A 25828-nucleotide genomic window follows, 5' to 3' on the forward strand; every position below is an offset into this window, starting at 1 on the left:
CAAAAAAGGCAATTTTCCTTCTAGGCTTTGTATTACTTTATCTAAGAAACAATGTCCTAAGACATCTAAAAAAGTTGAGGTTATAAAAACAAAGTTCTTTTGCTTTAACTACGGGTAATCGTATGTATGTCATGTTGTGTTCAAGGTCTGTCACTACTAGGTATCGATCCAATCCATGATTTGACCACTAGACAACAGTTAAAACAATCCTCAAGTATCTAAGAAGAATGAGAGACTATATGCTTGTGTATGGAAATAAAGATTTGATCACGAGATAAACTCTAAATGGAGGAGCTATAGTGTGGCAAAACATCAACCAAAAGATCACTATAGACTCTTCCGTGAGAGTAGGGATATCTAGCTGCTTGTGGAAGTTGCTTGACTTAGGAAGTTCTTAACAGATTTGAAGTAGTTCCAATAACACTTTATTGCGATAACGATGGTGTTGTGGCACACTATAAAAAAGCTCGAAGCCATAAAAGAGGAAAGCACATATAAAGTTTGATTAGAGAGATTGTTCAGAAAATAACATTAAAGCACAACATTGATGTTCTGTATATAAAGACTTTCACGATTAAAATGTTTGAGAGTCTTTTATAGGGTCTAAAACTGTAAGGCCCGTGTTCTGAATAGAAGTATTTTTTTTAAGAAGCTGTTCTAGACGAGTATGCATTTTTTAAGGTTAGATCGTGTTAGGGTTAGGTGACGTGATGAGGAAAGTATGCGTTCAAGCTTTCTAACGCGAGGAAGTGGGCATTTTGGTCCAGCAATGCGAGAAAAGCGGGCGAAGGGAGTTAGGAAAATTTGAGAAAATTTTCAAATCATGATTAGCTAGTAGACTACGTTTTGGAATTAAGTTAAACATGGTCTGGAAAGATATTAAACCTACATGTGTAAAGTACCAAGTAAGAGCTGGCAAGGTAAGAAGAATTTAAGAAGTGACTAATTCGATTTATAGTATATAATAATACTTTATTGTAATTTGATTTAAGTATTTTTGGTACTTGACAAACCAAACAAAATTATATATATAAACACTTGTTAAAAATTTTAACCAAACAAAATTATATATATTATCACTTATTAAATTTTTTTTGTCAAATTGACGTGAGTGATTAAATTTTAAATTTATTTTTTTAAAAATATTTAAAAGAAAATATATTCTTAAATTTTTTATTTTTATATAGATAATGCTCAACTATTATGTATGCATATATCCGATAACTATAATAACCAAATTCTATCTTTTAGAATCAAATGTAATTAAACTATATTTCATAAATATCTATACAAAACATTATTATTTTAACTTTCGTTTGGTGGGCAACCTCAATCTCCATTTTTTTTTTGTTTGAAACTCTCCGGAGCACTAATTAATTAAATTAATAATTAATAAAATTCTATGGTGTTGGTATTATGATTCACAAACGCTCTTCTTCGTTCCATTTCTCTTTTGTCATAACTGTTAGCGTTCTTCCTTCTCCATTAAAGCCCACGCAGACTGTTCCAATCAATCTCCTTTGCATAATATTATGTTACAGATACTCTCCTAGCGCACCGCACAAACCTACGCCTCTCTCTTCGCGGTACGTCCCTTTCTTTTTCTTCACTTTTCTGTCCACCTGGTAGATCTGCGTTTTTCAACTCCATTTTTCTGCAGATCTTGTTCCCTGCATTCTTCAATTACTTGTGCTTCTTCTTTTTTTCTTTCTGCTAATTTTTCAGTTCTGCTGCTTCATGCTTTCGTATTTCTAATTCATTATAATGAATGAATTACGCCACGCCCGAATTTGGTGATGCTTGATGAATTTCTATTTGTTCTGCTAGCACCGTCATGTTTCTACGTAGTTTATGCCCCTACTTTTTTTTTTGACGGTGGTGAGTGGAATTGCAGAATCCAGATCGTGGTAGGACTCGACACTGAGCAGCCTGAAAATGAGTGACGGCCAGAAGTTCCAGCTCGGGACTATCGGGGCATTGAGTTTGTCGGTGGTTTCGTCTGTCTCGATTGTCATATGCAACAAGGCACTTATTAGTACACTCGGTTTCACATTCGGTGAGTTTCTTTGCTAAATATATATTCAATTTAGTCTCCAAACCCTTAATTTCTTGCATATATTTCGACTAGTATCCATGAGCAATATTGATGTATCTATTCCCGCCCAACTGAGGCACGAACATTTAACTTTTCTAAGAATTGGTTTCTGGATCTATACAAGAATTATAGGCTTGGATATCTCACGTCAAATTTTCATTGATCGCAAGATTTGCCACCAGAGCTTGGATTTGGTAGGCTTAGATCTATTCTTGACTGAACATTTCAAGCACAGAGAAGTTTTATTTGCGCTTTCATTTTTCCTGCCACTGCAATCCATTACGAAACTTTAATGAACTTCTATTCTATGTAATCCATGTAGTATTCACTTTTATCCTCTGTTAAAAAGATGATTTTAAAAGATCAAATTTATCCATAACCAATTTAAGCTTTTAGGTCATTAGATAATTTAACATCATATCTGAAACGGCGGATACTATAATAGTGTATTCCATTGCGCTCCTTTCCCATAAAGTAGTCACAACTTGAGCCACAGGAGATGCTTTTTGACCAATAGCTACATAAACACATATTACATTTTGCCCTTGTTGATTGAGAATCGTATCCGTGACTACTGCAGTTTTACTGGTTTGCCTGTCCCCAATAATTAATTCTCGCTGACCACGTCCGATATAGAAGATCAAATAGTAAACTGAAACTCTTTATTAAAAATTTAATAAGACATTGAAACGATGACATTAGTTGATTAAGTTAAAACCTTCTTTTTGAATTCTATGAACACTTACCTTATTTCTTTTCTCACGAGGCCTTGTTTTAAATCCTAATGTCCTTTGCTTTCAGTTTCCTATTAATTATTGATTTGTAAGAACAAGTGTATCAGAGTTTATATATGAAACTACATGTGAGGAGTGTAAAAGATTGAGTTGAGAAGGTGAAAATTTTCCATACCTATATCTTGTTAATAAAATAAACTTAGTGCAGGCCTTTCAGCCTATGAGCTACTCTCTTAGATGTTTTGTCTGATTATAACATTATTAATTTCAGTTCAAAAGGATCTAGCATTCATATTATCTACTTGTCACATTATCAACTTATAACATGCCTCCAGAAAAATTGCAACCTTTTGAAACTAGATCAGTTGACAGGTCTTGTAATTTTATCAAGAGAAGAGTGACTTTCCCTTTCCATCTAATTATTTACGCCAAACTATGAGCATAAGCTACCCGTTGATACATGGCTCTTTATCCTTTGTATGTGAACTCTTTCATTAATGGAACTTGGATGATGCACAGCCACTACATTGACAAGCTGGCATCTGCTTGTTACATTTTGTTCCCTTCATGTGGCACTATTGATGAAACTGTTTGAACATAAGCCTTTTGATGCGAGAGCTGTAATGGGATTTGGAATACTAAATGGAATCTCAATTGGGCTTCTAAATCTTAGCTTGGGCTTCAACTCTGTTGGCTTCTACCAGGTAAAATCACATTTATGAGCATAATGTCTAATCCGTATCGTGGTTTATCCTCTTTTTCTAAGATGCAATGTGAAGTCTAAAATTTCAAACCTTGAGCAATAAATGTGTTCTCTTTGAGCTTGCTCTTACTCATATAACATTAGTGATTTTATTTTCTCATGAATTATTTTTAATTATAAAATCAAGTGTTGGTTTATTTTTATCTCCCAAATCTTTGAATAAAGAGTATATTAACTGATATACCAGATGACGAAACTGGCAATCATCCCCTGTACCGTTCTTTTGGAGACCCTTTTCTTCAGGAAAAAGTTCAGGTGAGTCTAATAACTGTTGGAACTTTTATGTACAAAGTGACTTTTTTCCAATTTTTAAGCAAGAGGCTTTTGCTTCCATTCAGTTTTGTTCTTATGATTTTGTATCAAGATCTTTACATGAATATCTACAGTGTGTTATGAGAAATGGGTTAGTGGTAATTTGTCATCATCAGATGTGTTTTCTCACACCTTTCTTGTTACTATTTTAGATAAAATTAGAACTTAGTTTTTAAAGATTTTGTTGAGATTTTTGTATGACCTGTACTGAGGCACAAAATAGCTCATTCCAAAATGCTGTTGATTTGGATATCTTAATTCAGCGAAAGCTTGATTCCTAACTCAAATGGAACCCTCAACATCGAAATAAATATAGAAATCTTCCTTGGTAACTGTTAGGCGTCCGTCTACTCAGAAATACCCAACAAGATATGAGAACAGGGGAAATATACTCTCTGATCGCCATATATATTGCAAAGAACTATTACAATACAGCCTCAAGTCTCTGAACAAGATTACAATTTAAGTTATATAACTTCCAGCAAGTTCAAGAGTGCTGATTCCTCTCCTGGAGCTCCAAGTTTCACCCTAGATATCCAAACCAACCAAGAGGCTCCAAAACCCCTACACAAACCTCTCCAGCACAATGGTCCTCTCCTGCCAAAATAATAAACTCCATGATCCCACGTTCCCCTTTACTTAAAGGAATTACCCTTTTTGCCCTTCCTCTCATAAGTATGGATGATAGGGGGCCTCGAGTAACCTGCTCGGTTTGACTACCCAGAAAAATTTCCATAAACTAACTTAAATACTATAAAACTGCAATTATACTCATTAGTCATTGGTTACCAAGCACTCCACCTCGCAGGCTATAGTAGCCTTGGACTTTGGAAGCACAAGCATTTTACTCATATTACTCAAATTGAGGCACAGAATATTTCTAAATCTTAAGCTGGAAGGACGTTGATTTAAATATCCTACTTAGATATGCCTAATTCCTAACTCAACTTTAACTTTTAGTATCACTTTAAATATGAAACTCTTTCCTAGTAACTTGCTCCATTTACCCCTGGTCAAAGGTGATTCTGATTACCCTGGAAATATGGCCTTGGGGGAACTACAGGACTACTCACACTTGAAAGAGAACTCTCGTGGTCTTTATACCAACCAATCTCAATGAAAAAAGAAAAAACGTGGCCTAGGGAAACTACATCTAAAACTTCTATCTCTTTATATTAGAACCTATAAATAGGTCTGGGAACTGCTGAATCTGGGTTTAGCACCAAGTCAGACTCTTACCCGGGGGTTCCTCTCTTTCTTCTTCCACTCTGACTTCCAGTTGCAACAAGCGTTTTACTCATACTGATGTCTGTTTAACAAATGTTTCCTAGTTGGCCTTTTAATGCTTCACAGTCGTATGAGTGTTCTAGGTGCCCCTCTTGTTCTTTTGCAGCATTCTCAATATTTTGGATTTGTTTGTTTGTGTTGTAACTTTTAAGATTATTTAGATAGATTCCTCTGTTGTATGCACTATCCAACTTCTATTATATCCACTTTCTTTGTATTAAAGCTCTTGTTTCCTATAATATACAAGAAACAATGACAGCTTGAAATGTAGGAACTAGAGATTTGCTTGCGTGTCTTCTACGCCTTTTCTTGATATTTTGATAATAAATAAGCCATTTTGACAATATAAGCCCTTAAATAGGCATGATAGTTAATTTTTGTTGTTAATGTAGCCAATGGCATTGTCAGGGACCTAAATGATCTTTTCTTCAAAAGGATATATGAGAATATGAAAAGCTCGGTAACTTTTTCTTGGCTTAGAAATAATAGACTTACACAATCATTTTCTAATCAATGGCCATAACAAAGTCTTGATTCTACCTTGAACACTTTAATCTTACAGTTGTTCAGAAAACTTGAAAGCCCAACGCAATCTGTCAACTTAGTTAGGAGCTTGGGTAAAATTGGACTGATATGAATTCATAAGTAAAAACATACATTTTACTAAAGAGTAAACTATTTGTCTATATTTCTTTTCATGCGGGGCATATTTTATTCCTTCTTTTTCTCTTTGCTTAATTTCCAAACTAGTGAATTAGATAGCAAATCTTGAATTGGGACAGTTGCAGATTTGACGACCTAACACAAAATAATAGCAAATCTTGCACAATCTTAAGTCTTTGTAAATATGGCATAATTTTAAGCCTTATTAGTCTTAGCGATAGACCCATCACTAACTAAGGTCTAGGAGTGACATCTATCAAGGACTGAGGTCTATCACTAATAGACTTATCTGATAGGCCTATCAATAATCATGGTCTATCACGAATGGATCTATCACTAAAAGGGTGTTTGGGGCATTGAGTTGGTTATTATAGTTGGATTAACTTCTGGCTCGCACAACACTCGATAGGCCCACTATAATACTTCTTGATTTGAAGGTGTCTTTTTGGCTCACCTGAGGTAAAGGAAATCCATAAGCTAAGATTGTTTATGTTTCCACTCAAAGATGAATATTTTTTAGACCCTCTTAATGATCGAATAAGATGGTTGCCATCCTTTTGATTATCTCACGTTTTAGTGAACCTACTTTAAATAAGGTTGTTGCACTTTCTTTGCTTACACTTGAATAAGGTTGTTGTACGTTCTAGTGGACGTAAACCTGCTCTCCTCCTTTTTTAGAACCGTTGAAGGCCTTGAATGCACAATAACAATTATGTTATGGAACTAGTTTGTCAAGAATTTTGTAGATCTCATTAGATACAAATTGTTGAGTCTAACATGGCTATTTCTCCTCATTGTTGTCACATTTGCATAATGGACTTGACTCCGCTGAGCACATTTTCCTCCATTGTCACTTTGCCGAGAGATTTTGGAAAAAATCATACATAATTTTGAATAGAATGTCACCTTTCCACAAGAATCCATTGTCGCATGGACATACACTCCACTGGTCACCCATTCACTAAACAGAAGAAAATCACGTGGATGCATCTGATCTGAGCTTTTCTATGGATCATTTGGATGGAACAAAACAAACGTCTATTCACAGAGAAGAAAAGCTCCTATGACTATTTTTTTGAACTTGTTATTTATCATGTCATGAGCTGGTGTAAATGCAACCTCTTTTTCCATTCTTATGATCTTTCCTCCCTCTTAACCAACTGGAAAAATCTTTTGTAACTCCATTGGTCTTGGGTCTCTGCCCCTCTTTTTATTTCATATATGAATGAAATAATTTCCTATAAAAAACAATGTAGAGCCTAACCAAAAAAGATAGAGCTCGGTATAGCCACAATTTGATCCCTAGGTTTAGAGTGTTCCCTATGAAAGAAAATTAGAATTAAACTAGTAGATTCTTTATCGACCGATCGACTTTCTTTGTTGCAACCTTCACATTTCTTGCTGAGATCCCAAGTCTCCAATTGGGCCCTCTTGGCCACCCATGAACTTGGCTTTTCAGAGAATCCAAACAAAAAATATTATAATTGGAGCTCCAAACTTATCTTATGTTTGAAGATAAGTATATGCCTTTTGATTCTTTTTGGGCTTTTGTTCAGAACACCTCTTGGTGGTGCACAAATTACACCCAATTCTTTTGTTATTATGTTTATGATATACCATATCAATAGAATATAAAATGGTATACGTATATAAATGACATTTTACCTCAGTTACTATTTATTATTATGTTTACCATTCGTTAGTTGCTTGCAGATTCGTTTTCTTTTAGGTTTATTATGGATATTCATTATCAATAACATAAAAGTATTATATCAATGATATTCAACTTTTGTTTTCTATCTATGATTGTTTGCATGCTCATTTGGTATAGATTTATCGTTGATATACCATATCAATAGAATTAAAAATGGCGTATTGGTGATATAAAGTTGTTTTCGATTCATGAGATATAAAGTTGTTTTCGGTTCATGATTATTTGCATGCTCATTTATTATAGGGTCTATGATTGATTTATCATATCAATACATATTAAAAATATAAATTTGTGGTATTTAACTTTTGTTTTCTGGCGATAATTGTTTATGTACTCAATTATTAGGTCTATCCTAGATATTATCATATCAATAAATTCAAAAAATGTATATTAGTAATAAATTCAATAATTATTTGGTTGTTTCCCACAAAAAAAAAAAAAAAAAAACAGGCCTAATCTCTATTGGGTATACCGTTAATAACTATATCAATTAAATTAGGAATGTATATACAGTAAAATTTCACTTAGTTTTATACAAATTATTTTTAGCATGCTTATTTGATATCAGGTCTAACATACCTTATCAATAGTAAACAAATTAGTATATATAAGTGACATTTAACTTTCATGTGATAGCTAACATGCTTATTTGTAATTAATTCTTTAATATATCATATCAATAGTATTAAAAGGGTATCTTGATGATATTTGACTATTTAGTGATTATTTGCATGTTCATTCCATTCATTATTTATGTACCATATCAATAGGTTAAAATTAGTAAATTAGTAATAACTTAATCTTAATAACAAAAATACTGATAACAAAATAATGGTGAATTATTTATAGCAATGTATCACTAATATACCATTTTTATGTTTATTGATAATAGATTTGTATCACACATTTATGACAGACATTTACCACTAATAGATGTGGAAATGGTCTATATTAAACAAGAAAATACCAAAATGAGCATAGTTCTACCGGCATAGTGCTTGCACTATAAAGGATATTTTATAGTTTTACGTATAAAAATAGGCAAAATAAGTTTCTGAATGTACTTATTTTGCATATTCTTTTGATTTCGGCATGTTTTCTGAACTAAACAACTCGAACAGCTTGTCTAAGCTGATCCAATTATTACAAGGGGAAGTTGGATTAAGTCTAGAAGTTAACTGGAATTATTTGATGTAACTAAAGTACTTACAAGTCTGGTCTATTATAAAGTTAAGTTAGCTTGATTTTTTTTCAAAAGTTAGTCTTAGTTGACCAGCTATTGGTTAGTGCTTGCAAGTGTTTTGACCGTTGGGTTGAGCCTACATAAGGCTCCCCTTCTTCAATTTAATATAATAATTGAAAAGTATTCTTTCAAGATTGTCTTCAAGAATCGATTACACCAAATTTTGGTATTAGAGCAAACCTTGACGAAGGGACTCATGGCTGGAAGAAACACCACCAACTCGAACAAAATGAAGAATGCAGAAATTCAACTTGAGGACCCGGAAATTCTCTCGCCAAGAACTTCAACCATAAAAGAAATTGTGGAGGAGATCAACATCCGAGTAGCGGATCGACAACTCACAGTAGATCGTATTGCTCTCCAATTGGAAGCTTTCTGGCAAGAAGAAGCCGCCGGCAACAAAGAGGAAGAAGACTCATGTGAAATGCCGGACAAAGAAATCAGAGGGTTGTCGATGATTCAGAATCGGATGGAGAAGGGGAGACTTATAGAGGCTCAACCCAACCGTTAAAACACTTACAAGCTAGTAGCTGGTCAACTAAGGCTAAGTTTTTTTTTTTTTTAAAAAAAGTAAAGCTAACTTTACTTTATAATAGACCAGACTTGTAACTACTGTAGTTACATCATTATTTAAGTCGAACGAACTTGTAACTTGAATTATTCAAGTACTTCTTAGACAGATCTCCAATTATTGGTTATAGGTTCAATACGGCTTGTGTTGGTTTGTAATCCCTTCAGTACTCTCCTTTGGATTGGAGTTTCTTTTTTTCCTCTCACAATTTCATATTGCCAATGAAATTGCTTCTTATCTAAAAAAAACAATTAAATAAAAAAAAAAAGAGAGAGAGAAAAGAAAGAGGAACCTCAAGTTGTAACATATCAGTGATGTGCTTTGGTTTTTCAGCATATTCACATTCGCATCAATAATGTAATGTAATTGGATCACTCCTCTTGAGGACTGAAGGTATTTATTCAGGATTTAAGGTTGGGATTTGGTATTCCCCAATGTCTTTGCCTTGTTTCTTGATGTGTATTCTATCTTTATCCTCTGAAGCATCACCTTTTTCTGTAATGATTAAGCTGAGAATGGAAAATGTGTACAAATGAGATTGTGTTGCTTCAAGAAATTGTCAGGATTCAAGAATTGAATGAGGGTTTCCACCCCCTTCCCAGACAGAAGAAGACTAAGACAGAACTACTGTGATGCTGCTCCAGTAGAAATTGTATTCAATCCTATGTATAATGGGGAAGCTCTAGCCTCTAACATGTGCTACCAACTCGCTCTACCGTCATATTTTGTGAAATCACGAGAACCCATTATATTTCTTTCCACTCTTTTGGAACCATTTTATGCGATTAATTTGTAAAGTACACGATTATTTTTTAAAAAATTCTTTAGCTTTCAGTAAAAGTTTAGAGGCTAGAGCTTATCATACTGGCTTCCTGATGAAAAATATGAAAGCAGGATAAAATTGGAAATGTAGGTTGACTTGATTCTAGAAACAACCCAAAGTGATTGGAGGGAGTGAGGATGTAGAGTTTGGGGAGTTGTGAAGTCCCTGATCCAAAGTGTAAGATAAAGCATAAAATTGATGTTTTTTAAACGTGAGCCCACAAACTCCTTGAACCAAACAAGAAAGTGGAGTTCAACTTCACTCCAACTCCTTGGGCCAAATGCCTCAAAAAGTCTTTATCATCCAGAAACTTTTGGTAACTTCACCATACCTCAAGGTAGGACATCTGTTATTTATTCCTCCAATTTACCTCTTTCTAATGGTTTCTCCCTGAAATAAGCAAAGAAAGCTTATAATGAAAGGAACAAGAGTACAGAGAAGGGTACTTCAAGGGCACTTCTGACAAAAGGAAAAATGTTGAATGAAGAAAAAAGACTGATGGATTCAATTAAAATATCCATTTTGTTTACTTAAAAGAAGGATTCACATTCAGCTTCGAAGGGTTCATATGTAAAAGTTTCTCCAAACTATTCGTCCTAGTTTTCTTGAACTACTGAGGAGACACTAGACAGATTTAATGGGACCAGGAAATAAACCATGTTTATGCCAAGATAACCCACTTAGACGGATCCTCAAGTATTGATGTACTGTGTGACCTCTACAATAATTTCAGCTATATTCTATAGGTTGGTCAAACTGTGAGTGCTTTAAATGATGATGTTTTTAGTTTTCAATTATATTTTATCAGATGGGTGGTTTAGCTGCGAATGTATACGTATTTAGTTTTTATTAACCTGTCCTGTCTAAATATACTACCTGTCAGTAGATTCACATTTATACTACTGTTGCAGTAAAAGTATCCAGTTTTCACTCATGATCCTCCTCCTGGGTGTTGGGATTGCAACTGTGACGGATCTACAACTAAATGCCCTGGGGTCTTTCTTGTCTCTGCTTGCAGTTCTTACCACATGTGTTGCACAGATTGTATCCTAAGCTGAGTTACTTTTACTCTTGGTGTTTACTTTGCATGCCTTTTGATGAGTGGCTTTCATGTTTGGGCTCAAGCATGTCTTGTAGGAAGCATTGATTTAATTTGCATTCTTTCTGGTCTAAGCGATCGATTATATAGTTGCAGAGTGGAGAGAGCGTCTTTCACAAGTCCACCAGTCCCACTATTTGTTTAACCAGTTATTTGTTGATTGATTTATTGTTTATTGTTATTAGCAAGCATATGATTTAGTTGCTAGCATGTTTCTCCTTTGCTAGTTAACGTGAAAGTGAAGATTTATCTTTTTAGATCTCGCCGAGCTTAAATTTTTCTGCACTATGCCCTTTTTGTTTAAGACCTTGACCAGTTAAACGTAGATGACAAACACCATTCAGAAGAAGTTCAAAGTTTCTTCAACACAACTTCTATACCAGTCTTGTCCTTATCAGGCATTAACTCTGTTCATCGCAGGCCCATTTCTGGATTGGTGTCTAACTGATCTAAATGTTTTTGCTTTCAATTACACTCCTCAAGTGCTGGTGAGATTTTAATAACTGGGCTCACTATCCTCTTCTCACTTGCTAACTATATATATTACTTCTGACGTAATCTGTTTTTGTGCTTCTGTGTACAGTTCTTTATTGTACTATCCTGCCTTATTTCTGTCTCAGTCAACTTCAGTACGTTTCTAGTTATTGGAAAGACTTCTGCAGTTACATATCAGGTCCTAGGACATCTAAAAACATGTTTAGTATTAGCCTTTGGGTATGTTTTGCTTCACGATCCATTTAGCTGGCGGAACATTTTGGGAATCTTGGTTGCCATAGTTGGAATGGTTCTCTATTCCTATTATTGCACCCTTGAGAGCCAACAGAAATCTAATGAAGTATCCTCAGCACAGCTATCCCAGGTACCATTTAGTCGTCTGCAATTGACCGATACGTGATCTCTTGCTGTATCGCCATGAAACTGAAACAGTCTACATGTTATTTGTAGGCGAAGGAAAATGAATCCGATCCCCTAATAAGTGTTGAAAATGGAGCGGCAATCTTAGGGGACGGTGTGGGGCCTAAAGCTCCAGCGTGGAGTTCAAACAAGGACCTGCATGCATAAGAGGTTCGCCGTCTTTGCTAACGAATTTTGTTGTTAGCCCAAATCGGTGGGTCAAGTTATCCCCCAGCAATGAAGAGATTGCTGGCAAGACCACCTTCTTATGCTGATTGCTGTGTATCAAGGGTGCGACACCTGTTGAAGTATAAAATTAGAGAGGTAGAGGAAACTCTTTCTTCTTTAGCAGATGAGTATTGTTAAAGTAATGATTCTGTCTGATTATTTGACGCATATCAAATATTTGAACATCCGAGAACATAAACTGTTTTACAACATCTTGGAAACAATATTTCGTAAATTTCAAATTTTGGTAATTATAGCTATATTAGTGTATTTCGTCAAGGTCGATCCGGATGCCCCCACCAAATGAGGCAAGGCATGCAGGAGAATAAAGGTGAATTGTCGTTAATTTGCAAAAATCACTCCTAAACTATGGTTGGCAGCTGCAATCGAGTCTAGTCGTAAAAATTGGACTTTAAAACATTATGGATAAAAATTAGAAATTTGAACTTTTTAAAAGTAAGCTTTCAAACTTAAATTAGAACTTTGAGCATGTAATTTTGAAAATTAAATAAAAAATAAATTTCACAATTTTGTTTAACTGATTGAAGATGTGAAAATAAATTTCACAATTTTGTTTAACTGATTGAAGATGATATGAATTGGAAGCAGAGTTACGAAGAAGCAAATTTCGCATTTCTATAATGACATTATCCCCCAATTTAAGAACGATCCAACACATTCTCATTTCTCAGTTCAAAAAACAGAAGAATCTAATACATTCTCATTTCTCAGTTCAAAAAACAGAAGAATCTAACATATTCTCATTTCTCAGTGCAAAAAACAGAAGAACTAACACATTCTCATTTCTCAGTGCAAAAGACAGATTCTCATTTCAATCTCTCAGGGCAAAAAACAGAGGCAATGTTGAGAGAGAGAATTCTTATATTCAACAATAGTTCAAAAATATAATTTACATGTTCGTTATTTTAAAAACAAAATAATTGTTCATCAATTTAAAACTAGAGTCCAAAAAGTCGTTTGTGAACAGTAATTATGTTATAGAATGACCATTTTATTGAAAGTAAACTTGGTGCTAGTGGTCTCACGTGCTCCCCAAAGCTTCCATCTCGAGGCCTAACATTTAGATGAAAGTTCGTTTTCATTTATTTTTCTTGGCTGTTCTCTATTTTGATCAAGGGTAACTTTGGAATCAGGGCAATTTTAATTGAAATCTTGCAAAATCCGACCTATTTTAGTTGGAAATTTTTCTTGCGTGTGTGAGAGATTATCCACAATGGCGCTTCGAATTCTAGGCAGGAAAAACCTAATTCCTACATTTTCTGGAGGGTTAGGGTCTGGACATCTCCGCGGCCTGCAGACCTTCTCCTTGCCCGACCTCGCTTATGACTATGGCGCTCTTGAGCCCGTCATCAATGCGGAAATTATGCAGCTTCATCATCAGAAGCATCATCAAGCCTACATCACCAACTACAACAAGGCTCTTGAGCAACTTCACGAGGCCATCAACAAAGGCCACACCTCCACCGTAGTCAAATTGCAGAGTGCCATCAAATTCAATGGCGGAGGTTTTCTTTTATTTCTGGACGTCTTTTGATTTTCAGACTTTGATATAAGTTATACTTTCTCATTTGTATGGTACATTAAATCAGATCGAGTCAATCAATTGGGAAATCGTTCGACGCTCACTGAGTAGATTAAGATATGTATATATATATCATTTCTCAACTTGTTAACTGATCCTTTTCTTTTTAAGGTCACATTAATCATTCGATTTTTTGGAATAATCTGGCCCCAATTCATGTAAGTTTCAATCCTTACGACTCTGATTCGATGATGTTTCAGTCTATCTATTCTCTTCTTTAATATATTTGCAGGAAGGGGGTGGTGAGCCTCCAAAGGGATCTCTAGGATGGGCAATCGACTCCCAGTTCGGTTCTCTTGAAGCCTTGATTCAGAGAGTCAATGCAGAAGGTGCTGCTTTACAGGGCTCTGGATGGGTGGTATGTTTTCCTCCTATTTATTTGCTTTTTTTTTTCTTTTGTCTGCCACGTAATACACTACAGACGTTTAACTGAAGCTTTTTCGAGTTCTTTCTAGTGGCTTGCTCTGGATAAAGAACTAAAGAAGCTATCTGTTGAAACCACGGCCAATCAGGTATATCTCCAAGTTTATTTGCTTAGAAGCCATATCCATGTTCCTGAAGTTGTATTTAGTTGCCCAATTATTTCGCCTTACTCAAGCTTCTTATTATTGTCATGGGTGTTGTGGGGTAAGAGGAATAGTAGGGTATTTATGGGGGTTGAGAGGAATGTTAGAGAAATTTGGTCTCTGGTTCGTTTTCATGTTTCTCATTGAGTTTCAATTTCAAAAATCTTTTGTGATTATTCAATTGGCATGTTTTGCACAGATGGAGTTCTCTTTTTTTGTAGAGAGAGTCCTTTTTTAGGGCTTGGTTTTTGTATGCTCGTGTATTCTTTCATTTCTGTTCAATGAAAGTTTTTTCGTATCATATGTATACATATCACTGGCTTGTAAAATTTTGGGCAAAATGCACTTTTGGTCTCTAGAATTTGAGGATAGTGTTTATTTGGTTCTTAAAGTTTAAAATGAACACTTTTCCCCAAGGTTTAGAAGTGAAAAAGTGACATGGCATATTGAATTGACAATGTCAAATAAGGTGACATTATTTACTAATTTGTTGTTATTATTTTTAGTTAGACACTTGAATTTTCTACTTTCTATTTTTTGCCTTCTCTCTCTGTTTGAGAAATTTCCTTCTCTGTTTCTATTTCTCTCCTCCATTCTCCTTTTCTCACTCCCCACTATCTCCTAAAACCAAAACCATGGTTTTTGTAGAAACTTTCACAAAAAACAAAACTCAGTTTCAATTTGTAAAATGTTGAACCCTATATATATATTTTTTTTCAGATTTGAAATTCTTGAAACAACAATTGTAGCTTCATATTTTGATTGAGCTTGTGCTTCTCCCTCAAATTCAAATGTCATGTTCATGGAGCATAAATTACTAATTTATTTTATTATAGAGCTTGTGCTTGTCACTAACCTCCTAAACATGCCCACTTGTATGAATGACCTAACTTGAACAATATTCAAGAAGATATAGGCAACTGGGTGATTCTGCATTGGGCGGAAGAAATCTAAGAAGATGTGAGCAAAATGGGCGACGAAATCGTTGAAGAAGATGTGGGGAACTTAGGGTCCTGAAATAAAAATAGAAAAAAGGAAGAAAAAAAAGTTAGAAATGAGCTTTGCTTTCTATGAAGGTTTCTGCAAAAAAAAAAAAGAAAAAATCCCCGTGGTTTTAGAGAGATGGTTGGGAGTGAGGAAGAGAAGGGATGAGAAAGCAAAATATATATATAGATATAGAAAGTAGAAAATTCCACTGCCTAGTTCAATAATAATAAAACAAAAAATAGTAAATAATGTCACCACAATAAAAATTTACCAATTCAATATGTCATGTCTATTTTTCATTAGTCAGCTCATGGTAAAATTAATTTAGGGACCATTTAGAAGTATTTAGGGACCAAATAGATACTAACCTCAAATCTAGGAGACCATAAGTGCATTTTGTCCTAAATGGTTGATTGTATTTATAAGAGATTGAAATTTGGAAGTCATGTGGGTGATGCAACTCTTTGCAGGATCCACTTGTGACAAAAGGATCTTCTTTAGTGCCTCTGCTTGGGATTGATGTTTGGGAGCATGCATATTATTTGCAGGTAAATGTTTTCCATTTTCAACCCATTGGTAGTATGATTTGCTCTTGCTTTTTCCTAGTGTCTATCTGGATAAGATCATGTAGGGCGGTTGGGTTGCCTGGTAATGACCCATGACGTGGGTGGGAGCTTGGTGATAATGGTAAAGATGCATGCACATATTGATAAGCTATAGTGTAATATACTTTCTTATTTGGCCTGCAGCCATTAGATGGCTATTTTGCTGTTTGCTTAGTGTTTTGAACATTTTCATGGTGTAGTACAAAAATGTCAGACCAGACTATCTGAAGAACATTTGGAAGGTTATAAATTGGAAATATGCTGGTGAGATTTTTGCAAAAGAAGCTCCCCTGGTTGAGAGTCGTTAAGAGTTCCTTGGGGCTCTTTGTTGAGTCTTCTGTAAACCTTAGTTTGTTCTGGTGAACGTTGAATAATAAACATCCTTGTACGCATGGATGTTCAAGCCTTGTAATGAGATGAAATGTATATTTGTTCCAAGTACTCTGTTTGGGAAGATGATGAATGCATGAGGCCACGAGAGTTACCTTTTTCCAGTTATATCGTTTTCAGTTCATGTTTCTTTTATATTGATTTACCACCAGTGGAGGGTATGATAGTATGCAACTTTATGGGTTGATGCTCAAATCTCTGTTATCATTCTCATTTGGCTAATGCCTTGTATATTGGACCCTTGAATAGGAGAGGGAAGACAGCCTCTAGGTAATACACCCTCACTATAGCTTGAGTTCCTATGAACGATGAAACCAACTTAATTAAAGTCTAGAGAATTGGCTGTCTAATGTTCCTCCGTTTGGCATTCATAATATGATACATGAAATGTGTAGACTTTTTGAACGCAATACCCAGGGATGAAGCGTCCTTTTCTTTTTCTGACTGCGTGTACAAAGTTCAGAAGATAAGTATGAAAGTGAAACTATAATTGGCCATTCATCTCAATAGATGGGAGAGATAAGGGAAGGAAAGTCATGCGGCGACAGAATCCTTTGGGGAGTATGACTCGGTCGTTTTGTTAAGTCTCACTATGGCCATCAGGCCCTAAGGAGGTTTGAGAAAAGGGAGGAGAAAGAGGAGTTCGGTGCCTGCTGTTCGTAAAGATAAAAATGTGTATTGGCTCTTCCCTTCTTCCAACAGTTTACACCATCAATCAAGATAATGTGTTTATTCCATTATTGTTGCATCCCAACTTCCATCTCGCTCCTGCACTAGAACGCAACCGCATATGCCTATCGATACTAATCTGTCAATGCTAACCCCTTTACATTGCCTTTTTCATCAAACCAACTTCTTTCCTCTTCCACTTCATTCTTCATTCTTCTTTCTTTTTCATCTGGGCCCAATCTCGAATTCTCATCTTCATCATTTCTTGCTCCTCATTATTATACACAATAGTATTCACTTTACCTGGGCACCTTAGAAAAGGGCTTTTTTTTCTCCTATTTAACCGAATCTTCAAATTTCTTTCTGCTACAATTTAGGTAGAAAATGGGATCGTTTTGAGGAATGTTGAAGCATTTTTAAAAATAACCTATTTGTTTGTGAGGTAGAATTTGTTGTTGCAGCTTCATGTGTTTGACATGCGATTTGGCTAAAGGATTCGTTTGAGAGAATTAGAACGTTGCTAGAGGATGCAAGTGTGCTCCAAGTAGATAATAAGTAAACAATTCTCTAGCAAAGAATCCACGGTTCCATATCGTAGCAAGACATTGATACAAGATTTTACTTTGTTAAATATTGTATTATATTGTAGCAAGACATTGATACAAGATTTTACTTTGTTAAATATTGTATTTCAAGGAGTTTCCAGTTGACTGGGAAAACAAAAGGTCAAATTGCATATATTTTCATTAGGTCACTCAAAGTTGATGTTATTAACAAGTTGAAAATTTTGCTGAAGTTTTCAAAAAACATATTTAAGGGAATGTTGAAAGTTAAACATGTTTTACATTTCTAGATAAGTTCTAGATGAATTAAAGGTCGAGAGTTAATTATGTTAATGTAAGAGATAATTTTAGTAGAGTTTCATGGATTGATAAAGTATGCGGGTTAATATGTATGGGTTTCATTGTTTAAGTATGAGAGTTATATGAACCCACTACGATCCGATAAATAGGATTAGTTTTGAATTTGTTTTGAATTTTTTTTTAATCAAGCAGGTTTATGGAGAAGAATACACCACGAGAGTTCAATTAAAAGTTTGAACCAAAGTTTGAAGAGTCTTTCAAATATAGTTATTTGTTTTCTCTCAATTATTCTTTTGTTGATTACTTATTTGTGTGTGTGTCCATCTTACACACCTCCAAGCCTCTCTCAACTACAAAATTTCTTTACCGCTATTACCACTGAATACTGGGTTTTATCACTTTTTAACAATTGTTTATTTATTTTCACATAACTTGCCCTTTATAGAAGACATTGTACTTGGTCACTTAATTAACAAGATTGATAATTACCATTTTATGATCATTTATGTGTCATTCGTACTTCTATTATGAAAACTTTTTCTTAGTTGTATTTATGATTATTAATTTGTAAAAGTCGGTGGTCTCTCCACATTTGATGATGGAAACGATAAACATGCACAACGGAATTGGATCAATTTTACTTTAATTGCACTAAATTAAAATGATAGAACAATAGACACGCGCAATGGAAATTGGATTAATTTTCCTCTAATTGCACTAAATTAACATGAATTAAATTAAAATTTGGGTTAAGTAAAACTCACCTTTGTAGCTTTAATAGTCGCTTGAATCTCCACCAGAACACGAACTAGACCACCACTAGAGTTGACCTACTATTATCCGAACATAGAACCAAGTTGTGGAACCCGATGAATGAAGGATTTGAGAGAGTGATGGAAATTGGATTAAGGTTTGGAGTATTTTGGTGAGTTAAACTAAAATGTCAAAAGTTTTAACACATTCAAAAAGATCTCTTTAAATAGATAAAATACATGGCAACTTTTGCATGTCTAAATTCGCCAAAGTTCAACATCTCACATTTCATTAACTCTTGGTGAGCTTGGTGTCATCACCAAAGCTTCCATTATTAATGAGTTTATCCAAAAAGATGTTAGATTTTTCCACTAACTTTAATCAAATGGTGAACGTGAAATAATCATTTCACAATTCAAGTTAAAGTCAAAAATCAACATTTTGATTTTTAACATTTTGTCCGTTTTGACTAATTCCGACCTTCCGAGCATCAATTCACATTTATTTTTTCGAAATTCAAATTACTTTTGAATATATTGCTGATCAAAGTTTGACTTTTTCAAATCAAAGTTTAGAATCAATCCTTTGACTTTTTACAACTTTAACCATTTCCATCATTTGTGAGCTTTCAAATATGAATTAACATTCATATTTTTTATATTTAACGTCATATTTAAATATAAAGCTCTATAACTAACCGTTATATCACATATACTTGTTGGTTTCTCTCTCCTAACCTAATTCGAACTATTCGAACTAATCCAACATATTGTTCTAAGTCAATTCCATATAATTAGTTAGTAGGGAACCTAATGTACCTATAGATCATCAGCTCTAACGATCCGAGATCAACTAGCTAAACCCTTTTAGACCGAGCTAATCAACATTCATTAACTAACGAGTCATTCTACTAAAGTCTAGTAGTTGCACCCCCTTCGCTATAGAATATTTGTGTCCATCTCGTATAACCATGGGTAGTAAGTTAATCATTGATAGTTTGTTTGTAACCTCAGTTAGGTCAAAATACTATTTTACTCCCAAGATTACATCTTACTTCTTATGTCCCACTAATCCACTATTGAACAATTGATTTAAGGTCCAACCTATAAATTGAATCTCTCAAGCCAATAGAGTGTGGGTTCTTGTTTGTTCAAGACTTAGATTCAGTTTTTAAGGGAACAACCTATCTACTAACTCTAAAATATAGGTAGAAGTGAATTTTGTCTTGCATCCTATATCCCTAGCTATCCATTTAGTCTTATTAGGTCTTACCCTCACCTATGCAAATCTAAGAATAAACTCATGTGAATAGAAGTTCATATAATTAGCTTAGAATTAAGAATAAGTTACCTAGGTCATCAACAATTGAAATAGTAAGTTTTATACAGTTAACGGTGTTATTGAAATAGTAAGTTTTATATAGTTAACGGTGTTATAACGTACAAGTGACTATATCATGGTTCCAGCCTTATGTAAACTCTTTATATTGATGCCCCCACTTTATGTCTTCACACGAACGATTAATGATCATATCGTCTGTACTAACTACAAAATGAGTCGCATTCATAGTGTTCCACAAATAAAGTGACCAACCTTATTCATATATTATAAACTGTTTAGACTATATACTTGAACTTGATTCATGTTTATATCTTTTTATAAAGTTCGAGTTTACTCAATATAGAATCGAGACCTTAGTTTATTAGATTTAATATTATAGTATTCAATTTCGCTGATAATTCTTCAATAATAACTTTATTGAATAAAATATGATTTTAAATTATAAACTACGAGTTTTATGATGGTCCCAATTCTAACACGGGAGTATTTATTTATATATATCGTTAAAAGTTGAAGATATATAAAGAAATATAATACAAAAAGAATGAAAAGCGAAATAATATGCATGACATGGAAAACAGTAGATTTGAGAAATCTATAATGTAATTAACTAACTTTAGAAATTCTGTCTAAAAGACTAGACATTAATTAAAAGGAAAGAAAAAGGATAAAATGGATCAGGTAAGTGAAGGTTTTTGGGGCCATGCACCTGGAATGTTGAGGGGATTTATCTCAACAGAAAACGACTCCTCCATGAGGCATCGAAAATCGTCGAGAAACTCTTGATCCCCGCCAATGGTTTGCTGCTGAATCACTAAGACTGCGACAGCTCCAGACGAATCTGAGGATGCCAACATGTCTCCAATAAATCCGAGCTCAGGATACTCGTTCCACTCATTCAACCCCACAAACAGTGCTGAGTCACCGTCGTGGCGACGCCCAACCAAGATTAGATCATAATCATGCTCCATTGTTCTTATCACATTTATGAGGCCCACACAATCGTTCGCTATTTCCTCTTCGTAACTGCAATGCTTAATCCCAGACGTCGCCATGATTAACTTGAACTCCTTTATCATCTCCGCGTCTAGGTCTTGGTCTGCTGGGTGCCTGATTTGCTTCGGCTCGATCACTCGAACCACAGTGAGCGCTACCTTCGGATGCTCTGCCATGCGAGTGGCATACGCCAGTGCCTCCCGATCATCGGGACCTTCCACAAAGATCATTCCCACCTTATACAAATCCACCCTATTCGTCAACGAAATTGATGCCACTGCACTCGGCAACATCACACGGTCTATCAAGATCCCAACCGAACAAGGAGCCTTTGACAAAATGTTCTTGTTCACTCCCCTTATCTGATTTATCGACTCTACTATGCCGTTGAACGTTCTTCGGTTGTGGAACGGCACAATCACCATCGCCACCCGCTTCTCTAACGCCAACATGCACACATCGTCGTGCATGGTGGCATACGGAGACACTGATGTGAACGCATTCATTATAACCTAAATTAACACATATATAAATTCATTTTTTGGATTTAAAGTAAAAAAGGAAAAGGAAAAGAAAAAGAAAGTTTAGACATTGTTGGCGTGATAACTTCTGATGATCAAGTTTAATCAACGAAATTGAAAAACCTTGTCATAGTTGAATTGTTGATATATTTGGAAGGCGTTGATGATTTGATCAGAGAGGTTGCAACGTTTAGAGCCACGACGACCAGGAAGGTGGTGGTTAATGAGGAGCGGGGAGGCTCGGCCGGTGAGTTGGAGGAGGTGGATGAGGTAGAAGCAAATGGGGCTTTTAATTGTAGGATTAGAGAGCTCAAGCATATTGATTATGGAGGGAGTGTTGTCTTGGTCGTGAATGCAAAGCAACAAACGTAGCTCTCCTGTGGCACTCGTATGCTCGATTGTCCTTCTCCTCATAATACATTTGTATTTCTTTGATGGATTATATATCATTTTCACTATTGGGCATATTGTCCCTGTCATCACCATCATCGCCACCACCATCATGCTGTATGATGTTTGATCTATCATCTATATATATATATACAAAAATGAAATTAATAAATAATCATAATCATGTTATTAAATAATATTGGAAAGAGATGTAGATGATTGAAAAATGGAGTTTAATTACAAAGAGGAGCAGTCCATGTTGGAGACTCAGAATATCAGCAATCCCTTGAGTGCTCATGATGAGTCCCAACGACAAAGAATCAACCAACGACATTTTACAGTACAAAGAAGGCAACATAGTCCCAATGACCTTGCCTATAAAGGCAGTAAAGGCCAAAAGATTAATAATCACAGCACTCCTGACGTTAATTGTGGAGAGATTGATTCTAGCCCCACTTATGACAAAGTAGCATGGAAGCATAATAGAGGAAACAAATGAGTCAAGTTTATCAACCAAGGCAGACCCAAGAGGCGGCCCATCAGGTACAGCAAGGCCCAGTATCATTGGGCCGAGCAAGAAATGTTGGCCCACGAACTCACTGAAGAGAGCACAAAACAACAACATTAAGAACAAGCAAAAAACGTAGACCTCCTTAATGGGTCTGCCAGAGAGATTGGTTTGCTCAACGATCCAAAACATGATGGGACGGAGAATGTAAATGACGAGAATCATCATGCAAACGAGGCAAAGGGCCATCCATGGGAGAGCGTCTTGCTGCTGCATGGAAGTTTGGCGGAGGGTGAAGCCAATGACAAGGCCCGCCCAAGAAAGGGCGCCACTGATCATGGAGGAGGAGAGGGCGAGGCGGCCAATGTCGGAGTTGAGAAGCTTAAGGTCGGTTAAAAGACAGGCAATGACATGGAAAGAACTAGAGGCTTGAAAAGCGCCAATGGCGTTGAGGGTGTTTTTTAAGTGAGCATCCATCTCCACACTGCTCTTCAAATACGTAGATAAGAAGAAGTTGAATAACATTGGGGTTAAGAATGCCATGAATCCGATCACCATGGCCTTTTTCCCTGATTTTTTGATTAAGCTCAGATCCATTTTAATCCCAACAAGAAACATGAAGACCATGCAACCAAAATAGGCAAAGGTTTCGCTGACGTAAAAGCTTTTGAATGGGAAAATGGCTTCCAGAATTGGGTTGTCTCCACCGTAGAAGGATGGGCCAAGAGCAAGACCCACCAACATTTGAGAGATGAAGGAGCTTTCCCCAAGAGGAGTGAGAAGGCATTGTAAAAGAGAGGTGAGGAAAGAGGAGAGAGAGAGCTGAGCCAAGAGAACGGTATTTGCAAAAGAGAAAGGGCTGTCTCCGAAGAAAATGCCTCTGGATCTATAATGCCTGTTTGGCTGGCACACCCAGCTTCCATTATGTGCTGCTTGAGTACTCATTCTTTTCAACACCCTTCATCTTCTTTAATTAAAAAAAAATACTAAAAGTATCAATTCTAATTATTTTCTTTTCCAATATTCATTATTTCTCATGATTTTTTGTGGTCATTTTCCTTGCTAATTCTTAACCACACTTAAAAACTTTTGGTTTTCTAATTCAAACACCACCACCCTTTGTTTCTTTTTCTCTCACTACTCCATCTCTTTCGTTGGTTCCTATTTAATTAATTAAACTCATTTTATCACTTTATTATTTACACACTATTTCATTTTCCTACAATTAGCCATCCACCTCCTATAAATACGGCCTTTCATCCCTTCACTTTTCTCCATTCACATTCTATACATATATCTCCCCTTCCTTCTACTCTCATAATCTACTTTCAAATTATCAAATCAGAATTTACTTAAATTTTATCCAAGTTTTCAAATCTTCTCCTTTTTTTTTTTTTTTTTTTAATTTGTCTTCTCCAAATCCATTTTTGTTTAATTCGGATTTTTTGAATGATAGTATTGAAATCTTTGTTTTAAGAAATAGTAAAATGTTTATGAGGTATTTTATAATCGAAAAATTTTAGTAAATATAAGTAAAACATTTAAGATTCGTGTAACAAAATGAAAAAACTCATGAAGGTGGTCATTTTTTTAAATATTCCAGATTTTTCGTTCCTTTTTATCGTCTTTCTTCTCTTTTTCCTCTACGATTTTTTTTTCTTTCCATCGTTTTTCTTCTCTTCCTTGTTTTATAGTTTTCAAAACAGTTATTTAGTTCAAGATTTATCAAATATAAATATCTATTTTTTATTTTTTTAAAATTGTTATTTGGTTGTTTAGGATCGTGTACTAAGTATAAAAGATTGTGTAGCAAAGAATTTTAAAAAAAAATCTTGAAAAAACCGTTTAACCAAATCTAATCTAGCCAATTCTACAAAAGAAATCTAAATGATCGCAAATAATCTTGAAAAAAATCGTTGGTTATCCAAATTTAAACGACCAAATCTTAACGATTGTACACATTGCTGATACCGTGTTGATGGAACATTTTTGTATTTTTCGTTACGTACTTTTTTCGTTTTTGAAATTGTTCATAAATGTTTTATAGTTATGTTATATTTTATAAAAGTCCCTTAATAATTTATAAATATGGAATTAAGATTAAGATCAGAGTGTTTTTAATAAATAAAAATTAATAGCTATTGAATTAAGATGCTATCAAATGTCTAGATAAACTTTTATTATAAACTTTTTTAATATTTTATAAGTATTTTGTTATATTTTACTATACATGAAAATGTACCTAAAATAAATATATCATACATTATTTTCTTTAGAATAAATAATAAGTTGGAGCTTGTTTAAGTGATGGAAGCTAAACAGTGGCGTATCCAGAAATTTTGTAATGGGGCACTATATAATAAACACACTACAAAATGTAAACATTACAAGAGATCAAGATTTTCTTGACACATCAAAAAACGTCGGTATAAAAAACGTCAGGGAATAAGGGCTATCCCGACGCACAAATTAAGACGTCGGGAATAAGGGGCTATTCCTGATGCCGGCCCTACGCGTTGGGAAATATAAGGTTTACCGACGCATTAATTGCCCGTCAAGAAACTAATGCCGAGAAATATGAGGTTTTTCATCGCACAATGCATGGCGTCGGGAAAGGCGTCAAGAATAAGGGGTATTCTCGACGCTTATTAAAAGCATCGGAAAAAATGGTTTTTTCCCGACGCCAGATGTGGGATCTCCCGACGTTTTCGGGCGACGTCGGGAGATCCTCTATATATTTCATTTCGATTTTGTTTTAAACAAAATCAGAACGAAGAAAAAAGAAAAAGTTGGAGAGGTGCCGCCGTCCGCCCGTTCTTACCGTCGTCCGTCTGCCACCATATAGGTAAGTTTAAAATAAGTTTACTTTAGGTTTAGGATTTAGTTTAGGGTTTTTTTAAAATAAATTTTTTTAAAAATTTTTTGTTGGATTATATTTTTTAATTTTAATGTTGTTAGTGTGTAATATTGTTATTGTTGAATTGAAATTTGAATGAAGGGGGGTTATGGTCGAATTCAAATTTGGGGGGAGGGGGGTTATGGTTGAATTTGAATTTGAATTAGAGAGGGGTTTATGATTGAATTCAAATTTTAATGAAGGGGGAGGGTTATGGTTGCATTGAAATTTTAGGGGGGGGGGGGGGGAGGGTGGGTTTACGGTTGAATTCAAATTTTAATGAAGGGGGGTTATGGTTGCATATAAATTTGAAG

General features: G+C 35.0%; 3 protein-coding genes across 9 annotated transcripts; 2 read left to right on the forward strand and 1 right to left on the reverse strand.

Annotated features, from left to right (window-relative positions):
- Positions 1-1388: 1388 nt before the first annotated feature.
- On the forward strand, positions 1389-12686 carry LOC103497019 (UDP-xylose transporter 3). Of its 2 annotated transcripts, none has more exons than XM_008459074.3 (8): positions 1389-1586; positions 1895-2056; positions 3349-3533; positions 3780-3847; positions 11117-11249; positions 11631-11792; positions 11888-12163; positions 12250-12686. In XM_008459074.3, the coding sequence occupies exons 2-8, from the start codon at positions 1936-1938 to the stop codon at positions 12364-12366; spliced, it is 1062 nt and encodes a 353-aa protein (XP_008457296.2). In that variant the 5' UTR covers positions 1389-1586; positions 1895-1935; the 3' UTR covers positions 12367-12686. The 2 variants fall into 2 exon arrangements, with proteins under 2 accessions (XP_008457296.2, XP_016902116.2); XM_017046627.2 differs by lacking the exon at positions 1389-1586 and adding an exon at positions 1611-1793.
- A 570-nt stretch (positions 12687-13256) lies between these two features.
- On the forward strand, positions 13257-16685 carry LOC103497020 (superoxide dismutase [Mn], mitochondrial-like). 6 transcript variants are annotated; one of them, XM_051080355.1, is made up of 7 exons: positions 13551-13952; positions 14141-14187; positions 14262-14387; positions 14485-14541; positions 16053-16130; positions 16214-16269; positions 16388-16472. In XM_051080355.1, exons 1-6 carry the CDS (start codon positions 13661-13663, stop codon positions 16232-16234), a joined length of 621 nt encoding a protein of 206 aa, XP_050936312.1. In that variant the 5' UTR covers positions 13551-13660; the 3' UTR covers positions 16235-16269; positions 16388-16472. The 6 variants fall into 6 exon arrangements, with proteins under 6 accessions (XP_008457297.1, XP_050936311.1, XP_050936313.1 ...); XM_008459075.3 differs by lacking the exon at positions 16214-16269 and having other exon boundaries at positions 13257-13952; positions 16388-16685; XM_051080354.1 differs by lacking the exons at positions 14141-14187; positions 16214-16269 and having other exon boundaries at positions 13263-13952; positions 14230-14387; positions 16388-16685.
- A 3925-nt stretch (positions 16686-20610) lies between these two features.
- On the reverse strand, positions 20611-23575 carry LOC103497021 (cation/H(+) antiporter 15-like). The gene is made up of 3 exons (XM_008459077.3): positions 22352-23575; positions 21844-22248; positions 20611-21711 (listed from the first exon to the last, which is right to left on the reverse strand). Exons 1-3 carry the CDS (start codon positions 23561-23563, stop codon positions 20881-20883), a joined length of 2448 nt encoding a protein of 815 aa, XP_008457299.3. The 5' UTR covers positions 23564-23575; the 3' UTR covers positions 20611-20880.
- Positions 23576-25828: the final 2253 nt, after the last annotated feature.

The sequence above is a fragment of the Cucumis melo genome, chromosome 12 (assembly GCF_025177605.1).
Source record: "Cucumis melo cultivar AY chromosome 12, USDA_Cmelo_AY_1.0, whole genome shotgun sequence".
Taxonomy (NCBI): Eukaryota; Viridiplantae; Streptophyta; class Magnoliopsida; order Cucurbitales; family Cucurbitaceae; genus Cucumis; species Cucumis melo.